Below are 21768 nucleotides of genomic sequence, written 5' to 3'. Positions count from 1 at the left end.
GGTCCCCCTCCCATAACGAGACCTGTTTGTGCCGAAAAAGCAGCGAGCTTGCCACTAATACAGAAGAAACGTGGACTTACCTGCGCTGGTTGGGATCACTCTTTTTTCTCTCTTTCACGTGCAACCGAAGGCGGCGCACGCAGCACCGAACATCACTCGGTCCCCGGAAAACAGCGCAGAGAATTCCAAATGGCCGCCCGAAGTTCGTCAGATGCGGGCCTGCTGTTGTCAACCACGGCGGACACCAAGCACCACCACCACCACCACAACCGGCGCGGAGAACAACTCTTCGAAAACTGGAACGTCGCGGTCCTGCCCGTCTGCCCAGAGGCGGCGAGGAGCAGAAGACGCGGTGGCAGCAGCAGCAGCAGCAGACGATAGAGTGAGAAGGGTAGGGAGCGCCGCGGGGTTCCCCTCTCTCACACCACGTTTTTAATTCTTTCTTCCTTTTTTCTTTCCCTACTGCCCTTCCCTTCTTTGTACTGTGACGTATCGCGTGACGTTTACACGTCTCCACCAATGAGGAGAGCGAGAAAAAGTTGAGAACTGTAGAGAGAAAGAGAGCGATGGAGAGAGAAAGATATCGGCGCGTGGCGGCGGTTGTTGAGAGGGGGAAAAACCCGAACCGGAACGGTGCGCTCGCTGCCTCCTCGCTCGGTGTCTTCTGCCTCTCGCGCGAAGTCGTCTGCTGCTGCTGCCGAAATGCTTTCTTTCTTCAGTTCGAAGATTTAACGGCCGTCCCACCGCCTGGGAGCGGCAATCTGAATAAGGGATATATACAAGGGCGTACAAAATCGGCGCGCTGTAACTAAACCGAGCGGACGGGATGAGATATGGGGTTCAGATACGGAAACAAGGTAGCGGCGTTGGGAATCCAGTTCCGAGTGCCAGAGAAATATACCGGCGCAGCCGTTGCGGTAGGGTGTGTCGGATGGCTGGCAGACGAAATTGGAGAATGCGTCGTCTGCTACTCGTTTGTTGCAGGCGAAAAAAGAAAAGCACGATAGGTGATCCTGCAGGTCGAGTTAGGATATATAGATTACACAGAGATGATAATCGGGCGCCTTGATCTGCACCCCTACTGGATAAGTGTGCCACTGCGTCCGAGGCTGCAAAATTCTGTACCGGTCTGTACCGTGGTAGAACTAACGATGTAGCAAAACCACAGCCCATATCTCAGCTGCAGTGTGGTGCGGTTCAATGTCGGCAGACATTGTGTACAACACCGCATCTATCACAGTCGGATGTAATAAACATGGACTTTTTTTTTTTTTTTTTTTACACGCTGCATGTCTAATGGTGCTATGTCAGTGGTAGCTGATACAAGAAGAAAACTGACAGAATGAAAACTACTATACGAATCTTAAACAGTTGAAAATTAAAAAAGAAAATCAATCTGACTCAACAAATCAAGTCTTATTTCAAAGGGCGCACTGGATATCGGCGGATTAATTTGGTGCACATCCGAAATCTAATTTCTCTGTAATCCTGGAACTGCACTGTTTAAGCAATTCCATTATTTAACGATCCTTGAAGAGAAACTGAATTTGAATAAGGTGCTAGTATACTGTGAAACGTGGCAGTAATATTCATGACAAACAACTAAGTCAGTCTTCTTTTGATGTGCATATATTTTATTAAGATGATCAAAAGGAGTTCTTGGAGATGAAAGCGGGGCACACCTTGTTCCATGAAAAGGATGTGCTTTACGCGTTTCTGTAACGCCTGTATGTAGGGTGTTTCTTGTTGTATCCTTAACATGGTTTTTAAAGATCGCCCGTGGCATGCAGGCAGACATGTACAAGTTACTCAGAGAAAGTATTTCGAATAAAATACTAAATACTGCGCAAGGAAGTTACTCAGTGCAGTACTAAATATCCAAATTTCGAAAAGTTCCTGAGTATAGAGCACAAAATACTGAGAAAATATTACATTACATTTAGGAGGCTTTTCAAAATACAGAGCATTGCACAATCAAAAAGAAGTCTTGCGTCATTGAACCGTTTAATTTTGTTAAATCAAGCAAAGGGCCGAATTAATAAAGTTCTTGCCCTCCGTTGAAAACAGCTGCTTTTAAATGTTTGCGTTAGATAGCCTGCCCGTCTTTCTTTTTTTTTTTTTTATATATCGCCGCCTACGCTGAAAAGCTACGCTACGCCACAGCAGCGTCTGGCTTTAAAAAAAAATCGTGAGCCATTTCACTGTGTGAAGGTAGAGGACCAGCGAAGCTGTGTAGCACACGACAAAGAGGTGACACACAATTTGGAACAAAGGTACGAACAAATTTATTGTCTTGAGCGGCGGTCATGGTGACTAAAATACGCGCACACATTTATTTTTATACATTCGCGTTCATTCTTGTTATACATTCGTAATATACATGCGTGCTTTCATTTCGCGATATACTGAGGCAAACCATTTCAGACCGAAATCACCGCACCGAATGGCCGTCAGCGCCTCCGCAGAGGGAGAATCGGGAAGAAGTCGAAGGCGCGAGCAGTGGCACTAGCCATTGCTGACGGTTATAGTTCCTGCTCGCCCACATGAAAATTTCACGGAACCCTAGCCATAAACAGCTTCGCTGTAAAAAAAACAAAAAAAGAACGGTACACTTCAATATCGACGTCGTATCTTGGTCCCAACTATCGTACTCAATCTACACTGTAAAAAATTCACAGACGATTACGATACTCCCTATAACGCGGAATTTGAGCGCAGCTCTTTACGTTAATAAAGGGAAAATCTGAAATCCACCCGTTCGTAGCGATTGCTACGAAGGAAACCCATACGGGTTCCTAGAAAGGAAAGCCTCACAGTTGACGAAAAATTCGTCCCGGACCAGGAGGAACCCGTATGGGTTTCCTTTGTAGCAATCGCTATGAACGGGTGGATGTCAGATTTTCCCTTTATTAATTACTACTTTCCACCTTGCGGGTTTCCGCAGACCTATTATGTCAAGCTCTATATGTGTTTTCATTTCGCGATATATCAGCTGGCGTGGATAATCTGTCTCCCGAGGCACGTTACAAACTGAGCGAAGTTTGGCGCGACTGCCTCGCTAAGCTGGAGACCGCGAGAGGCAGCGCATGGGCCTCGCAGTCGAACCACGCTGGCGCGCTACTCTGGCGCCATCTCGTAGCGATCGCCGCCACCACTACGCTTTTCTTCTCGCGCTTTCGCCACACCCTCCTCCTCCGTTTCCTGCGTCATGGTTTCGCGTTGCACGCTCCTCCTCCGCTTTCCTCCTCGCGTCTTTCATCCCCGCACTCCTCTCCGCGTTCGCTCTTTCATCCTTCGCTGCCCTCGTTCGCTCGGTTACACCTACGCTTGCCTCAGGAACTTAAACAGTTCCTAAGCGCCTAAGAAGAGTGTTTAGAAGTTTTAGAGCGCCTGGGAACTGCGCTCTAAAACCAGGCGTCGCTTTAATGGTCGTGTGATTATAATCGTTTGGCAACTCCTCGGCGCGATTGCCACAACACGTTTATATCGCCGTTGGAAAGGGCAAAAGGAAATAGCCACGAATACTATAGATAAAAAGAAATTGCTCCTTATAATAACGCGATTCGCTTGGCTGACTCGTGTTACAAGATGACTGCCTGCCGTCATTGCGTGCGACTGAAACCATGTGGTCAGCTCCGCTTGAAATATATATTTTTTATTATTATTTATTTTATTTGCGAGTGCTGTACCTCATCCCGTTGCTAAAATATTTGCAGGGCGGTCAGTACAACATACATATAAATGCTTACAAAAGACATGGACTGGCATTAAAGAAATAGACAATTATAGATATTTCGATAACATCAACTGCAAAAATGATCAATTTAAGTTGCGAAAGAAAAAAAACTGACATGATTAAATTCAAATGCCATTAGCATAACGACGGTGATCCTTGAAATATGGTCAGTCACATTATTTTATTCCGTGACAGTTCTAGTTGAAAAAAAATGAATATTTCAGAAGTATATCGATAAGTATGTTGAATAAAAAGTGCAAAGTACCACCGAAAAAAACTTAGGGTACAGTAATAGATACCGCTTTACAAAAGTATTTCTGAAATTCCAAAATAGTCACAAAGGTAATTAAAGTTTGGTATTTAGAGTACAGTACTTTAAATACGTACAAGTCTGCTTGTGGCAATGTCCTACTCATTGGACAAACTACTCTGTAAAAGGCGGACATAATTTTCACGAGAAATAGAAATGCATTATTGGTTAATTGCTTAAATGTTGCTAATTATTTTAGACTAATTCCTTTAGGCAGATATTACAATTTACGAATTATCTCCGGCGAGCTCGAAAGTAATGTCCACTTAGTGCGAATTCTGAGGACGACGCCAGTTCTGAGATATGACTTCGCAAGATATGCGACAAGGTGCCTTTGTCGAACTTTCTAATAATTTTTGAGCTGCGCATAAAAAGCTTTGTTTTTTAGTGGAACAAAACATGCATTTTTTAGCACAAGTTTGACGGCGCTTACCTCAAGACTTGCGCTAGTTTGCATATCTCTCCCCAGTGGGCGTGCCTTGTGAGATCAGTGGTTTCGGTTACAAATTGCAGTATGTGTGTTACAGCAACTCGTTGAAAAGTTGATTAGTCGAATTCAGTTAATTAGTTAATACTATTCATTTATCAATCCTTCCACTAACTTGGGGTATATATGTTTACCAGATCTAGACCTGGGAGTGTTAGCCAGCGCCACTGAAAGCCGTGGTGGGCGGATGTGGAGCATACTTCTTTTTTTGCCCGATGGCGTCACATAACAGGTTACCTTAGGGGAACAGGCACGTAGCTAAAGAAGCCTCCCGTGCTGCCTGATGACGTCAAGGCGGCCATATTCGAGACCCTAGCTAACGAATGAACGAGAGAAGGGAAACGAAGGGGCTCGATTTTTTCTTAATCGTGACCACATAAAGCCAACAGACGATGAAACGAAGAAAAGCAATGGGGAAAATTAGCTGCGGTGAAATGTAGAAAAAGTAATGGAATAAAGGGAAATGGAAAGGGACTAAAAGATAACTTGTCGCTGGTGGGAGGTGAACCTACAAAAATGCGAAGCTCGGTACGAGACACTGATATTGACTTATGCAAAATATTGATATTCAACAAATTATGAGTGTTTGTATTCGCTCTGTATTCGCACACGTAATCATGGTAGAACTATAAATATAATCTTTATTACAAATAAATCAATGATCGCCTCGAATTGTGTACAACGAATGAAGTTCTTATTGTTGCACATCAGTAGACCTATTGCAGGGAAACCGGTCGGCGCCATCTTTCTAGGGGAAAAAAAAACCCCGAACCGGCCTAGCCACCGTAGCACAGCGTGGAGGGCATTCGTAGTGCTTGTATGTTTCCATATCAAATAATAATAATAATAATAATAATAATAATAATAATAATACACGCCCCTGTTATAACGTTATCCGGCTATAACACAACCTCTCGCCGTTTGCTCGTCACCGGATGTTGTCCGCACGTTTGCTTCAGTCTGGAACGGTTAGAGAGGCGCTCTTACGCATACCACGTATGAAATTCACGCGTCATGTAGTCGCTGGCAAGTCACTGCGTACGCTATCACGTGGCGCAGCTGGCCCGGGTTTTGTGACGTCATGTGCGCATTTTGCACGATATTCTCCATTTGGTTTCCACGTGTCGCGCAGTTCGCGTTGCGTTTGTAATTGAGAAACCCATTGGGATGTGCGCACAGGGGAGACGAGCGCTAGACATATGACAAAAACAAAGGGAAGGCGTTACGTTTGTGAAGCGCTCATCTAGCCAGAACTATATATATCTGGTTAAATAAGAAGAGCGTCAATTGAAAACCACTGCAGTTCTTTCCTTGTTTACGCGTTCTGCGTGTCTCGCCGGCTTCCTGATTATTTCACAAATGCGTACCAACTCTCCCGGCAATACATTATGTAGTATTATGGATCGAAAACCGGAACGGTTGCACTAACCTCGCTTACAAGATTGCAGAGTGCTATAAATATTTCGCATACGCAACATCGCTCGGAAATCTAATCGAAAGCATTGTGAAGAGCGGTATAACACTGCTTTCCAGACCCGTATTATTTAATAATCAATATGGACACAGAACGTTAAGTTCCAAACTGGACTTGTCTAGTGAACCTATATGCATTACGAAACGTTCAAGTGTCATTTGAAGAGTGTTTTCTGCTGTTCCAATAGGTTTGTGTGTATAGGATTTCGTGACTGTGAAGCTGTGTGAATACCTCCGACTCTACCAGTGTAATATGCGCTTGTTACATCAACAAATCTTCTCGACGCGATATGGCTGAGTGGCATCAATAACTTTAGGTGCATATAATTTATGAGAGAACGTCCACGGTGAAATTCGATGACGCAACCGCTGAATTCAGTATGCAAATCAAGACAGCGCTCGTGCCGTGCGATTCCTTCTGTGTTCCTCGCGTTTGCGCTCGCTTTTCATAACTGTGAATTTAGTATACAAGTATTCAAGATCCCTCCTCCGGCGATGCTGTTTTCCCTTTCCCGGCGCGCTCCGTAAGACAACGAATGGCTTTTACCTCTTAAATCAATGGCTCATACCTGCGTGAATTTCTGTACCTCACAACGCGACCTTGAAACAGAGATCTAAGGCTTTCGCCTTAAAAAAAATATGAAGTGTTGTTTGTCCACATGTACACAGCCATGTAATAGCACTCGCGATAGATACAACAAACAAATAAATGAAGACGTTGGTCAGCACTTGCTGGTGCAATGTGCATAAGGGGTTTACAAAAAATGACTGAACATGTTTCTCGCCAACCAGCGAGTAATCAGTGGTGAATATTACGCATTCATGTCACACGAGAAACCGTTCGCAACTTAACGCAGCGAAGAAGAGCGATTGACACAGCGTCCTGCCCGTTTCTTTCTATCGACACCGGCGGCAAGAGCTGGATGCAGAACCCTTCTTTTTCTACCACAACACCCAATTTCCAACTGATATACATCTTAAAGGGACACTAAAGGCAACTACTAAGTCAAGCTAAAACGATGGATTAGTGCCCGAGAATCTCTACGGCGTCAATATTATCGCAAACAGAGCTTTAACAATCGATAAACTGAGGTGAATGCAGGACGTGATTAGAGACTCTGAAGCACTTGCCCTATGACGAAAGCACTCCTCAGTTAAATTCTGCCACTAGTACTCAACTACTCGTTGCAGAAACAGCCTTATATTGTATTATAAGACGAAATAAAATGCTACTTGTCCGGTTCTGTTTCATGTTTTTAGAAAAAATAACAATTGAAATTACCCTTGACAAAGACGCGGGCGGTCGAAAGGTTTCGTTTTCGCTCGACTCTGCGCCGCCCAGGCTTTCGCGTTTCAGTTGTTTCGTTACCGTGTAGTGCTGCGCTGGTTTTGCTGGCTCGCGAAACTCGCATAAACTGCAAGTAGCGAAGCATTCAGCGTCCATGTGATGTCGCGGGATGCCCGAACGAACGGTCTACGCCACTTGACCACACAACAGCTGCAGCGGCGAATCCGCCGGTCTGTCCTGGCTCGGTACCGTCGTCTGTCGGCCGCCGTTTTACTCACCGGCGGCAGCACAGGGTGGTGATGGCGTATGCAACGTCACCACTCCCTCTGTTGGGTGCCGGGAGATTTGAATTTCGGAAAAGGTATTCGTACCCTTCAGATGTAGTTTTCCCATAAACTGAGTTTTGACACGAAACAATCATTGTGAGGTTTCTGGAATGGTATTCAAACCGTTCACGTCGACCTAGCATTTGCCTTTATTGTCCATTTAAAGATGTTTCTTCTCAAGTTTCTATTTCTTTTTTTTTTTTTTTTTCCCGCGGAACCACAAATGCAACCGAATCCTGCGCATATTCCGCGGCTGCCTATGTGCTAGGAACGCGCCCTCTTTTGCCCTTAGCAGTATGGCCGCCACGGCATCGTTCGCTCCCGTATAGGCGGCTCAGGGACTACCAATCCAGAAGTATTATAGGTGAGAATGACCACTAGGGACGTGAACCTGTGTATGCGGCGAAATTAAAAACTTCCGTCCGAGATTGCGTGCATATATAGAGGGTGTTTGTGTTTAGGCGCACCAAATTTTTTGAAAATTGCCTGTGGCAGACATCACGATTTTAACCCTTGATCTAAGTTACCCGATCAGGCGGCCGTTACCTTTATGAGAAATCAAAATCCGCATATGAATAATTAACGGGACTACTCTAGTTACCTTTTTAATTATTTTACGGCACATATCTTAATCCACGAATTGTAGCCAATGAATACGCCACGCGTATTCACTTAGAACTAACTCTCAGCACTACACCAGTATTGAGGTATGAAATTTCCAGTGCCCGATGAAGTGCACCGGTGTTCCAGTCACTTACCCGCCGTAGTTAGTCAGTGGCTATGGTGTGGGCTGCTGAGCACGAGGTCGCGGGATCGAATCCCGGCCAGGGCGGCCGCATTTCGATGCGGGCGAAATGCGAAAACACCCGTGTTTCTTATTTAGGTGCACGTTAAAGAACCCCAGATGGTGGAAATTTCCGGTGTCCTCCACTACGGCGTGGCTCATAATCAGCAAGTGGTTTTGGCACGTAAAAGCCCATAATTTAATTTTAATTTTTCAGTTTAGCGCTGCAGTATATAAAACGGCGTTTTATTTTGAAACCATGTAAGTGGACATATGATATACATATTTACAATATACATATGCGTACTAGGCGATACATATATGTATAGATTAACAGCTACAGCGCGAGCATACTTGGCTTGAAATTTCCATGCGAATCGTTCGCCTGTACAAGTCAGTTTAAAGGTGTCCAGTATACCGCGAATGCTCAAGACACTGTTCATTTTATATTGTGGCCATATCACGCTGTCATTCTGATAGCGCCCAGACTGTTAACACGTGACGTCTACGTCACCCATTTCCAAGTGTACTTATGTCACTCCCTCCCATGAATAAAGCGCTTTCCTTACCGGATCGCCGGCTTGCCTACAATGTAAATTCTGTTTTATTCAACATACATAAGCAAATAAATGGTTAGGTCGACGAGACATACATTGTCCTTCCACTGTGTGTAGTGGCACACACACGCGTTACAAAAGTAACCCCCAGCCCCTAAACAACAAGAAAAAGAAACAAGATGAAAGGTGCCACAAATAACGGATCGCCTTCATTCTTGGTTACTTGCTAAGGCCCGCGTTTTGAAGGTTCGCGGGTCCCAGCTACGGCAGCGTGCCATCGTGTTGTACCAGTGGTATATGTCGTGGTAGTGGCTGTGATTTCTGAAGGCGTCGGTGGGGATCGCTCTGCAGACGGGGCACAAATCCCAGCCGCCCCAGTGCATTATATTGTAGCGGCTCTTCCAGGCGAAGTGGCGCGCGTACATGCCAAAGTCGCGCGACGTGGCCACCAGATAGCGCGCCAGTGCTTCGGGGGAGCTGAAGGAGAGCGCGTCCACGTAGGAGCCCCGGGGCGCGAAATGAGCGTAGTCGACACCGCCAAAAACGACGGGCACGATGTCGTGGTCGAGCGGGTTGAACAGCTTCTCGGTCACGTAGTCGCGGCACTGGTTGTTCTCGAACGACAGGTAGAAGAAGTACTCGCTGCTGAAGTTGTGCCAGCAATCGTCCCGACATCCCTCTTTGCCGCACTTGCCGACAATGTCAACGTCGATGTGCTTTCTGAGCTCTCGTACGAACAGCTCGCGCTTTGCGTAAGTGTGGCAGTGGCTGACGGGCCAGACGGCCATCCGGCGCTTCTCCTGCCACAGAAGCCGCAGTACCTCCATGGAGTATTCCACGGGTTTCTCGTACTCGGCGGTCCAACCGTAGGGGGCTTTGAAGTCCGAGTCTAGCCTGCAAATAGTTTAAAGAGCGCGTCCGGTATTCCGGTATTGCGCAATGGCGTTTGCGGATTACCGTATACGCAAACGTGAGTACACTGTAACGTGAGCGAACGAGTCAGTGGCTCCACCTGGTGGCGAAAAGTTCAATAAGACAGACACGGAGCTATTATTGCAGTGAACGGGTGTGTTCTACTTCGCTGCCGCTGTAAATTGTCGGCAGCGGCATAATCCCGAAGACGGCACCTTTTGAAAGGCTTTTTTTTTCCTTTTCGACGAGAACTCCTCCGGAAATGCGGAACGTGTCTGGCATCGTGGTTAGACGAACCGTCACACGAATGTCGCTACTTTTGCGTTCGGTAGCCATTGCGTATGCCGGAATACCGGACATGCCAAAACTCTCGAATAATTCCGCTTCATGTAGAGCCTCCTCAGGAAGCCAGTTCACGGATTAGCGCACCTGCACAAGGTCGCAAACCCCGCGGTGCAGTTAAGCGACGTTGGTTTCTCTTGCCGCCATTGTGAGGGATATGTAGAGGACGGGCCGGTCGCCTGTCCTCACCAGCGGCATGTTATCTTCGTTCCATTCAGAGCAACACCATTCAAACCATTCAGTGCAACACGAATGTGTATCGTCATTTTCTCTAGGGACACTAAAGTAGCTCAATCAGTTCACCGAGGACATCGGGGAAAGCGACTACGAACGTCGTATAACGCACAAAAATGAAATGAAGTGGGTCAAGTAGTTATTTGCAAAACTCATAATCAAGCCAAGAGTATTGAAGTTCCGCCACGCAATGTATCACCTTCAGTGTTCACTACATGTAACTTGGTGTCGCGTGGAATTATCTCGCGGCACTGCGAAACATCCATGACAGTGGTCATGTAAGGCTTTCGAGCACTTGCTTAAGATTTTTTTTTTTTTTTTTTTTTTTTTTTTTTTTTTGCAAATGGCGTAATCACTGGATGGTCTTCGAAAAATTTGCCCGAAAAAGTAGCTCGCGCACAATATGCAACCCTATTCCCTCTCGGAATGTCAACTTTGAGGCATGATTTGCGTTCTTTGAGGATGTTGAGAATAACTTTCTGTGCGGTTGGCTAAAATACGCTCGTGAAGCTTTCGGTGCACGTCACCCACAATGTGGCACCAATTCTGGTGAAAATATAGAATTGCTCCCACCTTTGTTTCTTTAGGTGGGGAGGGGGGAAACCTTGTGCGAGTTTGACTGGTCTACACAGGCAGTAAACGAAGGTTTGGTAACTGTCATTAATCATTGATTCACCAACACATTTCAGCACCTAGCCTGCTTGCCTTACTACGGTATGCTATACACGCTTTTCATTCTGCCATATTTTTGTATACGTCTTTTCAGTCTTATTTTTTTTTTCTTTTTCTCTTGCTCGAAACTTCTCTAACTACCTTGTAATGGTACCCATGCCTGTAACAGACACCTGGCCGTATCTCTTCCCTGCTTTTTCTCTTGCTTATCTCTACTGCTGACCCGTTGATGGTTCCGTCCACTTTAATTCCAAGCGTTTCTAGAAGTGTGCAAGTTACCTACGGGTCTCACTGAGTGTATCCCTTCGCATTCAATTAGGATGTGTTGAGTGGTCTCCAGATATATATATATATATATATGTATATATTATTTTTGCTGCAGCGTTCGTGAATATTCGTCCACGTTCACTCGTCCACGTTTGCCCTCTGGTTGAATTAAACGTGAATGTAATGGTGATTGCAGTCACGGTGATTACACAACACAACGTTTATGAGTTTATGCTCTACTCTGCTGGCTAGTGTAAGGCTATCGGCAGCGACATAAAGACTTCTTTTTATTACTTTTCTTCGTCAAGAACACCTTACGTGTATTACGAAAACGTGTCTGACGCGTTTTTGTTCGACAACACCGGTAGAAGAGGTCGCTGCCAGCGTTGGTGCTGCTAGTACACTATGATCTGGTGTTCCTTGAAGGTCAATATGTAGGCGCTTACGGAAAATCTGAAACTTTCAACTGCATCTCTGCTTCACTCACGCGGTTATGAGGTGTCAGTCTTGTCAGCAAGGACGTTTGGAGCATGCCTTTAGACTGTTTTCGCGCAGCATTTTTCTCCGGAGAAACCAGATGGTGCTTTCGGCAGCGCGCCATACGTTGCCTCAGGGAAAGCGCACGAATACGAAACCATTTACAACTTCGGCCCTGCTCCTGTGCGATCAGCTGTGGGAAATGTAGGTTTGTGTTGGCTGACGCACTGTGCTCCTTTCATGCTGCAAAATTTTGGGGGCAGTAGAGGGAAGATGTGTGATGTAGTTTGCTGCAAAAAAAAAGAATAGCGGCTGGCATATGACGGAACGGAACGAATCTGTGAGACCAAGTTCACGGAGCGCTGCTACGTAAGGACTACCTGTGTTGCCAGCCCTTCGCGATGCATGGTTTTCTCCGTCGGTAAAAAGAAGGTTCACTGAACTGCCAGTTTTTGTATCACCCTTACCTCTAAAGAAAGGTCTTCGACCCCGGAACGTCGGCAGGAGTGGTAACGAATGGTTACACAGTGACCAAGGGAGTATAACACCGCTTCCAGGCTGTTGTAAGCTTATCGCACGTTATCTATGCACGTCTCTACCCCAATTGACGTGCAAACTCACGCCCACTATATCGCCAACATATGAAGAATAAGTGAATCGGCGAACACTTGAATCAACACACCGAACCTTGGCTGACGGCCACTACGCCGACAACGCACGAATGGCCGAAGCTGAACGTTTCGTGGCGGCCCAAAGATTACCCGAGTTGTTAGGCATAACAAGTATTTGCACACAAGCTATTACGAAGTGCACAATCTCCACCTTCCAAGCCTTGTGTATAGCAAGGACAAAGCTATCGCAACTAAGCACAGCCGCGAGGAAGGTTATGAGTCAGAAACGTGACAAATGCTGCTTCAAAGTGTTTGCCAAATAAAGAAAAAAGAGCAAAACAATAACGTTGACTTGATTCGTGAGCGGAAAGTGTGTACAGCTTGGAATTACTTTAACGCCGCTTTTGTAGCAGAGGCCCAGTGTAGGATGCCCGCACCGTTTTAACACAAGCGTAATCAGCTCCGAAAGCGCTTGTGCATGTTCTCTGAAGCTGTGGCCAAAGCTTCGTCTCGTCCACCCAGTCACCGTCTACGCTGTCTCCCGAAAGAGAGGTCTGAAAAGCCGCACCGGCGTCGTATACGCATCCATTGTAAACACAAAGGCAGCTTCGGCAAGCAATGGACGCGTCACCCCGTGATCAAACATGGTAGGGCCCGCGGGATCGCCGCGAGAAGAGTCAACATAACCATGCGCGACACAACAAAAGAACCACGGGACAACAGGACCAGAGTCAAGTAAAACTCTTGCTTGGGCTAGTTGGTTCATGCTTGAAGTAGTAAGGCAAGGCACAGAAGACCAGGACTCAGGAAGAAGAACACAAACGACAGGACCGGCGCCACTCGAGACTGGCAAGCTGAGACGGCGATCAGGTTGATGCACAAAATGGCAGGATCGGTGCGAAAGCTTTGTTGAAAGAAAGGGCCCAATGTAGAAGAAATATGCTCAAGTAAAACTCTTGCTTGGGCTAGTTGGTTCATGCTTGAAGTAGTAAAGGCAAGGCGCAGAAGACCAGGACTCGGGAAGAAGAACACAAACGACAGGACCGGCGCCACTCGAGACTGGCAAGCTGAGACGGCGATTCCTGAGTCCTGGTCTTCTGCGCCTTGCCTTTACTACTTCAAGGACCAGAGTCGCACGGTTCTTTTGCGGTATCGCACCCGTTTATAGCTGTTGTTGCACACGTACCTGTAGGTAAGCGTCCAGTTGATAGCAGGGCCGAGTAACATCAACTCGTTGGTGTCGCTGTTAGGCGCTTCCATGGTCCAGAAGACCCACTTCTGGGCCCGCGCACGGTACGGTGGCATGTCGCCGAGGTCCATGTCCAAGCCGTAGAACAGCACGGCTTCGGTCGAGTCCAGCGAGTATCTGTCGTTGGTGAGCAGGCACTTCACGTCGCCGCATTCTATCGTTATCCCGCTACCTCGGGTCCTCTTATCGGGAAACCAATAAAATTGGAGTGTGGTCCAGATCAGGATCCTCGGCATCTCTGTAGAATTGTCAGGCGCCTTCCTCAAGTAGTAAGGGACGTAGCGACCAGGAATGTTCGGATGAGCTGCCGAATTTTAGGAAATTGGTAAGTTGCAAATAATAAAGGCACGAAGCATACAAATCAGTAACTGTGCAACAAAACCAGATATCGCAATCTTGTAAAGCGAATCTGTTAGAGCATCTGAAGAGGACAAATTTTTAAAAAAATTTAATCGTGGGGTTTTGCGTGCCAAAACCACGATCTGATTATGAGGCGCGCTGTAGTGGGAGACTCTGAAAGTTTGGACCATCGGGGGTTCTTTGACGCGCAGCCAAATCTACGCACGGGTGTTTTAGCATTTCGCCTCCATCGAAATGCGGCCGCCGCGGCCGGGATTCGATCCCTATACCTCGTGCTTAGCAGCCCAACATCATAGCCACTAAGCTACCACGGCAAGTGCGGCCAAAGTTGATATACGAATTCAAGATTTCTTGCAATGTTTACGAGGGTTTCGCTAAAGTCCCGCTCGCAAATTACTGGTATATTTCAGAGTGGTGGATAAATTATAATACATCAATTTTATCTGGTGTATGTGCATGTTAGAAAATTGTGGCATCGTTTTTCATTGCTAAGCTCGAGTTCGAAACTATAGTTTCTTTTTAATCCGTGTAAGCTATTAATTAATATACGAGACTTGTCCGCAGTTCAGAACTGCGATATCTGCTTTTGGTGGAGGGCTACGAATTGGTAAACTTCGTGGTTCTAGTTTTTATGTTTATATGTTTACCAATTTTCGGCAATGTATCGATAAAAAAAAAATCAGGTCCTAAATCAACCTTTCGCTTCCTACACTCAATCAAATTTAACTTTCTCTCACAACATATTTAATTAAAATCGACTCGTGGGTTATCGCAGAAGATAATTTAAGCGTTCGAAATGTATATCAAAAGGCGTCATATCGGGAATTAGGCCCGAGCTCAGGAGGGATCGCTGGAACCCGGGGCCTAATCCGACGCCGGCTATGCAAGTGGGTACACAACGCCAAATAAAAAAGAAGGAAAATCAGAGCTTTTCTGTAACAGCCGCAAGTTTTGTTTCTTGAAATTCTGCAATTTTCGAAAACATTAATTAAAAATAACTTCGATGGCCTGAATCAGAAATCCGCTTCCAACAGCTCACTATAGTCACAACATCCATATACGTGCTCTACGTTTCGTATAGGTTAAAGAAGATCGCGGTATAAAAATTGGAATAAAAGCTGTTTTCACTGCACGCACAAGACTTTCCGCTCTTTGCCGCAAGATGAACAAAGACACTTTAAAAGAAAAAAGCGCGCATGTGATAAAAACCATGCGCGATGTTCTGATTAAGAGGAAGCTTTAGCTCGGGCCCAACTCCTACGTGGCCTATTCAAATACGATTAAAACGCAGAAACGCTTTTCTGAGATAACCACTGGGCCGATTTTAATGAAATTTGTTGTTTTTAAGAGAGAAAGGTAAATTCTAGTGAATGTTGTAAGCGGAATTTCGATTTAGGCCCTGACTTTCGTGCACAGGATTTTTGAAAATTCGGAAGTTTGAAAAAAGTAGAAGCACGAAGTTCACAAATGAATAGCTCTGCATCAAAAACAGATATTGCGGTTCTGTAAACGGAATCCGTTAGATCATTGAAACCGGACAAATTCTGTATGTCATTTTATATCTTATGTGAATTTGTTAGGTTGCGTACAAGGGTTCTGCAAAAGCTGTATTTCCATATCACTGAATATTTTGAAATTCATCTGTAACATATCAATTTTGTCCGCTTTAGATTTACTATTAGATGTAATTCACAGAATTGTGATATCATTTTCATAGCTGAGTTAGAGAGTTGTAAACTTGATAGTTTCGTTTTCTCGAAATTTCCCTTTTTGCAAATTTTTCATAAAGAACTGATGACCTAAGTAAAAAATTTGAAAGATACAGTCATTACATTTCAAGTCTTTCTCTTAAATGCAACAAACCTCGCCAAATTTGTCCCTGTGGTTGCCGAGAAAAACGAATTCTCCATTTACATGTATTTAGATAGGCGCACCCGAGCCTTAAAGCTTTCTCTTAAACTCAACAAACGTCATCAAAGTTTGTCCCCGTGGTTGCCGAGAAAAACGAATTCTCCCTCATTTTTCATGTACGCAGACGTCACAAGCCGCCTCCCCCCACCACCTCCCCCACCCCCCACGTGAAGTTTCCTTTTTATACTGATACGAATCCAGATATATCGCAGCGCACCAACCGGGAAAGGCGAGTTGCGCCAAGTAGAGGCGATCAGCTTACCATTCGTGTCGTTCGTGGTGTCGTTGGTCCTATCGAGTCGTGGAGGTGTCGCCCACGATCGCAGGCGAGGTGGCCTCTTGTATCGGCAGCTGTGGTCCTGTTCCACTACGTTCGCGTAGAGATACAGGCACGACGCGCAAAAAGCAAGCAAGGGCACCAACGCTGTTCTCGCACGTGACATAGCTGCGAACTGGAAGAGGCGAGGGAGACAGTGACATAAACCTCAGCGTAACCGAGACTCGCCAACGTTGCATGCAGAATACACTCGGCTTAAAGAAACACGCCAAAGGAACGTGTTAGGGCGAAAGTCTTACGTGTCTCATCAACGGGGAAAGAGTGACCGTCGTGTAGTTTTGTCCGTCAACGCGAATGGCAGGAAAAAAACACGTGACGTCAGCCGCATCGTATGTATTACGTAATACAGTGTAAAATGATTTACAACCTGAAGTGTGAAAAGGGTGTAAATGTGTATATAACATACACCCTAAAAGTGTATTATATACAACCTAAGTGATAGACACATTTTACACCCTTTTTTTTAAGCGTATAAATATTTTACACTGCAAACGCTCATGGAACAATTTTCCTGGTGCGCGGGTCACCGTCGTCATCGTGTTAATTAAGGTAGAGTTAATTAAGGCACTCCAACCAATTACATTTGTCGTTAATTAGGGCGAAGCTAACTAAGACATATAATTAAGGTAACCTCAATTAAGGCAGTCGAACCCACCACCCTTGGTGGGCGAAAACAAGTAATAAGTAGTAACAAACAAACGTGTTCGAATGAGAATAAGTAATCTGACGAATGTCTCTTGAACATGCAGGCTATCGCCTTCATCCTTTTTGCGTATGCTAAAGTGACTGTCAATTTTTATCTCGAGCTTAGATTGATAGGTAATGCTTCTGCAATAATTAATTCATCTTCTGTACCTAGAGCAGAGCTTTCGTAAGCGATAAACCGGCGAAAATTGAAAGAAAAATAAACTCAGTGCCTTCGGTGTGAAGAAGGATGACCAGCGAAGCTATCTATGTGTGCTCCTTAAAGGCGAACTCCACCTCCGCCGTGGGTCGGCCCGGCATTGCACTATCTCCAGCATCGGCCCACGTATGGGGAGATTTCTGCTTACAACGACACGAGCATTTACTTGGACGCTAGAGGTACGCAGCTTCGCTGTAAGAAAAAGAAAAGAGATTCGGCGTCCACTCCGAACTGTTAGGCCTACCCACCGGCCTGCTCAACGCTTCGGCATTCCAAAGTACCGACCAAGCACAATTCACGTTGCTCAGTTTCTCCGGTCTGACAAGAATTAGCGCGTTCAACGAGCGAGACGGCCCATGGCCTAGTACATAAGCACCTGTAGTTGAGGAAGGAACACATACCTGAACGCGTCTGTCCCCTGCCGCTGAAGAAGAGGATTTACTTATGATGGTGACGATGATGATGAGACATTCAACAATGGCACGAACCCACTATGTGTGGGGGTGGCGTCCGACCACCGTCTGCCCGTCGTGAATGCGAAAGGTCATGATTTTGGCTCCAAATCTAAGTTTACAGAAAAAATTTTTAAGCGTTCATTTATATTCGGATAAAAGACTTACTCCTCTACGCTAAATGCTTCGGCATATTTTCTTTTTTCGCAAGGCCATTACGCATCCTGAAAGTTGAAAAAATATCGTTGAGAAAGGCAGCAGGAGGACGATGTTTGTTTGAGATGACATGCAGGCATTAAATGTGACCTTTGTCGACCTTTCCTTTTGGCTCCGTAACCCAATTGGGTTACGGAGCCTCCTTGTTTTTCTTGTTGAAATGGCGTTTCTGGTATATGTTATCGTCCCGGTGGAATTGTGCCGTGATTGTGACTCAGTGTTCGTATCTTCTCTTGTTTAAACAAACTTTTTTCAACCCAGTGAAACGGCACAACCCACTCTTGGTGATAGGGCGGTGGAGGAACTGTTGGCGTTTTTAAAAAAATAAATTAGGGTGAAATGAAATAAGTATCTTGCAATTGGGATTCAATGTCCCTACTGTTACAGGTATGAAGAATCAATTGTCTACACACACACACACACACACACACACACACACACACACACACACACACACACACACACACACACACACACACATATATATATATATATATATATGTATATATATATATTATATTCTCTTTTTTAATTTTGTGAACCTTATAAGAATTTTGAGGTATCCTAACATACAATTTGTTTTGTCTCACGCAGAAAGATGCAGAAGGCTTCACAAGCGTTCCTGTGGCTGTAACCCAGTACGGTAGCCCGAAAGGATCAAGTTATAGGAAGAGTCATATTGAAGCCAAGCTTTTGGACGGGTTCTTCTTAAAATATTTTCCATTGAATAATGAAACGGCGGCATGTAAAAAAGAAGTGTTTCAGGGATTCACTCTCATGGCATAAAGAGCACAAGGGTGATACAGCCAGACCAGACCTGTGGAGGTAAAAGTTCAGTGGGGGGAACTCGGCACCGTAGTCTTGTAATCGCTACTTCAATTTTTCTAGAGCAGTACCATTTGTTGTTCCAAGGAAAACTGAGATGCGGGAGGTCAGATGTTGCCAATAACGATTACGCGAACTTACTTGTAGTAGTATCTTTTCTGAATTGCGCCGCAGTGATGGAAGCCGACGAAGGCAAAATGGGGATTATAGGACCATCGTGGAATGCTACTGCGATTGAAGCTTCATGTTCGTTTAAGGCTAGGCCTTTGTGATCTGGCACCCTCACTAAACGAACGACGCGTAAGTGTCTTGGAAGAAGAGAATGGACAGTTTTTAATGAATTTGACAATTTGGTTGTGGTTAGTGAAGAGCCGACAGAAAGGCAATCAGTTAAAGTTATGGCTGATCACAGAGATAGTGGTAATTTGCGTAAAGCTGATACAATTGCCAATAATTCCGCCTGAAAGATAGGCCTGAAGTCAGGTAGCCGAATCGAAAAAGACCAATTTAGATGTGGTGATACAATGCCCACACCTGCCTTTTCTTCACAGACGGAAGAAGCAGTTGCTATAACGGTCTTTGTATCCAGGTGCGCTAGGTAATCTTCCAGAATACTAAGTATTCAGATATTGATAGGGAAGATGTTTAGTATTATCTGGAAAAAAATCATCATATTAAATTTTAGCATCTGGAACCGAGGAATTTAGATCACTCTTCTTGTAGCGTCTCTTGTTAAAACTTTTTATAAAGACACTTGTTTAATGTGACAATTAGTTTATATGTAGCTATGCGTTTCGTGGGCCTATGTGGTTATATGTTAGTGACTGTGGACTCGGACACTTCTTTCAAAACATGCCGTGTATACAATGCTTCGTACTTTGTATATGTTCTCGTCCTGGTAGAACTGTGCCGTCATTGTGACTCCGTGCTCGATGTCGTCTCTTGTTGAAATAAACTTTTTCTAAACACATTGTAGTTGTGCTCATGTGTTACATTTTCAATAAAATTCCCCTTGTGCAACACTGAGGCGTACACGGGAAATATCCTTGCCAAGTGGTACATAGTTCCGGGCGTAACTGGCTGTTTATACGCTACACTATAGAGTTTAATTTTCACTCGCTACACGATACGGTACAGCGACACGTGACATGACCTTTGCGCATGCGCGTTGTATACCGAGAATTACTGTGACAGTTACCGCCGGTAACCGTAATGGCCACCCTAATCGTGGCAACATGGCAGCGCCCATACAACGCCGACCACCCGCCTCGATCCGAACTTGTTGCTGGCTCTCCGCCCTCTCAGCAAGAAACAAGCGGTGAAATCCGTCGTCAGACTCATCTATATTAAGCTGAGGTCAAATCATTAGGCACGTTTTGTCGTAGTTATTGATATCGGCTGTTTGTTTTCAAGCTGCTAGGACTGCAGGCACGCCACCGACCCATAAAACTCGTTTAATTTCTAGTTATAACAGATGGCACCACAGCATTACCATTGGTGATGCGTTGACGATGCGGAAGGTTATAAAGGTCTAATCATGTTCACTGCATCATTAATTTACTACTCCGCTCTAGCATGGTACATGATGACCGTAGCCGTAGAATCTCAAAGGCGTAAATATTATCGCGCCCAAAGCCTTAATAACCTAGAAACTGAGGTAAATGCAGGACTTGATTAGAAACTTTCCCGGGGCATGCAAGCACTTGCCCGATGACGAAAGCACTCCTCAGTTAAATTCTGCCACTAGTACTCAATTACTCGTTGCAGAAAACATCCTATTATCATAAGACGAAATGAAATGCTATTTGTCCGCTGTTGTTTCATTTTTTACAAAATATAACTAATTGAAAAAAGCCCTCGACAAAGACGCGGGTGGTCGAAAGGTTTCGTTTTCGCTCGACTCTGCGCCGCCCACGCTTTCGCGTTTCAGTAGTTTCGTTACCGCGTACTGCATCGCTGGTTTTGCTGGCTCGTGTAGCTCGCATAAACTGCGAGTAGCGAAGAATTCAGCGTCCATGTGATGTCGCGGGATGCCCGAACGGTCTACGCCACTTGACCACACAACAGCTGCAGCGGCGAATCCGCCGGTCTGTCCTGGCTCGTTACCGTCGTCTGTCGGCCGCCGTTTTACTCACCGGCGGCAGCACAGGGTGGTGATGGCGTATGCAACGTCACCACTCCCTGTGTTGGGTGCCGGGAGATTTGAATTTCGGAAAAGTTATTCGTACCCTTCAGATGTAGTTTTCCCATAAACTGAGTCTTGACACGAAGCAAGCATTGTAAGGTTTCTGGAATGGTATTCAAACCGTCCACGTCGACTTAGCATTTGCCTTTAGTGGCCATTTAAAATGTTTCTTCTCAAGTTTCTTTTTCGTTTTTCTTTCCCGCGGAACCACAAATGCAACCGAATCCTGCGCATATTCCGCGGCTGCCTATGTGCTAGGAACGCGCCCTCTTTTGCCCCTAGCAGTATGGCCGCCGCGGCATCGTTCGCTCCCGTATAGGCGGCTGCAGGCACTACCACTACACAAATGTTATAGGTGAGAATGACCGCTATAGACGTGAATCTGTGTACGCGGCGAAATTAAAAACTTCCGTCTGCGATTGCGTGCATACATAGAGGGTGTTTGTGTTTAGCTGCACCCAATTTGTTGAAAATTGCCTGTGGCAGACATCACGATTCTAACCCTTGATCTAAGTTACCCGATCAGGCGGCCGTTACCTTTCATCATCATCATCATCATCAGCCTGGTTACGCCCACTGCAGGGCAAAGGCCTCTCCCATACTTCTCCAACAACCCCGGTCATGTACTAATTGCGGCCATGCCGTCCCTGCAAACTTCTTAATCTCATCCGCCCACCTAACTTTCTGCCGCCCTCTGCTACGCTTCCCTTCCCTTGGGATCCAGTCCGTAACCCTTAATGACCATCGGTTATCTTCCCTCCTCATTACATGTCCTGCCCATGCCCATTTCTTTTTCTTGATTTCAACTAAGATGTCATTAACTCGCGTTTGTTCCCTCACCCAATCTGCTCTT

General features: G+C 45.5%; 2 protein-coding genes and 1 long non-coding RNA gene across 4 annotated transcripts in view; 1 reads left to right on the top strand and 2 right to left on the bottom strand.

Moving 5' to 3' along the window:
* LOC126529181 (uncharacterized) overlaps positions 1-354 on the bottom strand; it is an 81516-nt gene extending 81162 nt beyond the window's left edge. The window contains exon 1 of the mRNA XM_050176779.3: positions 81-354. The gene's annotated coding sequence lies outside the window, so the exon portion shown is untranslated. The remainder of the gene's footprint in view (positions 1-80) is intronic.
* The window catches only part of LOC129384333 (uncharacterized), a 95852-nt gene extending 76147 nt beyond the window's left edge, over positions 1-19705 (top strand). For both annotated transcript variants that reach the window (XR_011896108.1, XR_011896107.1), the window contains one exon: positions 18500-19705. This is a non-coding gene — a long non-coding RNA (uncharacterized lncRNA). The remainder of the gene's footprint in view (positions 1-18499) is intronic.
* LOC126529184 (alpha-(1,3)-fucosyltransferase C-like) lies at positions 8759-17671 on the bottom strand. Its single transcript, XM_050176783.2, has 4 exons — positions 17639-17671; positions 16259-16448; positions 13663-14029; positions 8759-9855 (listed from the first exon to the last, which is right to left on the bottom strand). The coding sequence occupies exons 2-4, from the start codon at positions 16437-16439 to the stop codon at positions 9171-9173; spliced, it is 1233 nt and encodes a 410-aa protein (XP_050032740.1). The 5' UTR covers positions 16440-16448; positions 17639-17671; the 3' UTR covers positions 8759-9170.
* Positions 19706-21768: the final 2063 nt, after the last annotated feature.

The sequence above is a fragment of the Dermacentor andersoni genome, chromosome 8 (assembly GCF_023375885.2).
Source record: "Dermacentor andersoni chromosome 8, qqDerAnde1_hic_scaffold, whole genome shotgun sequence".
NCBI classification, from domain to species: domain Eukaryota; kingdom Metazoa; phylum Arthropoda; class Arachnida; order Ixodida; family Ixodidae; genus Dermacentor; species Dermacentor andersoni.
Note: the sequence above shows the minus strand (reverse complement) of the source record. Positions and strands in the feature narration are given on the sequence as shown.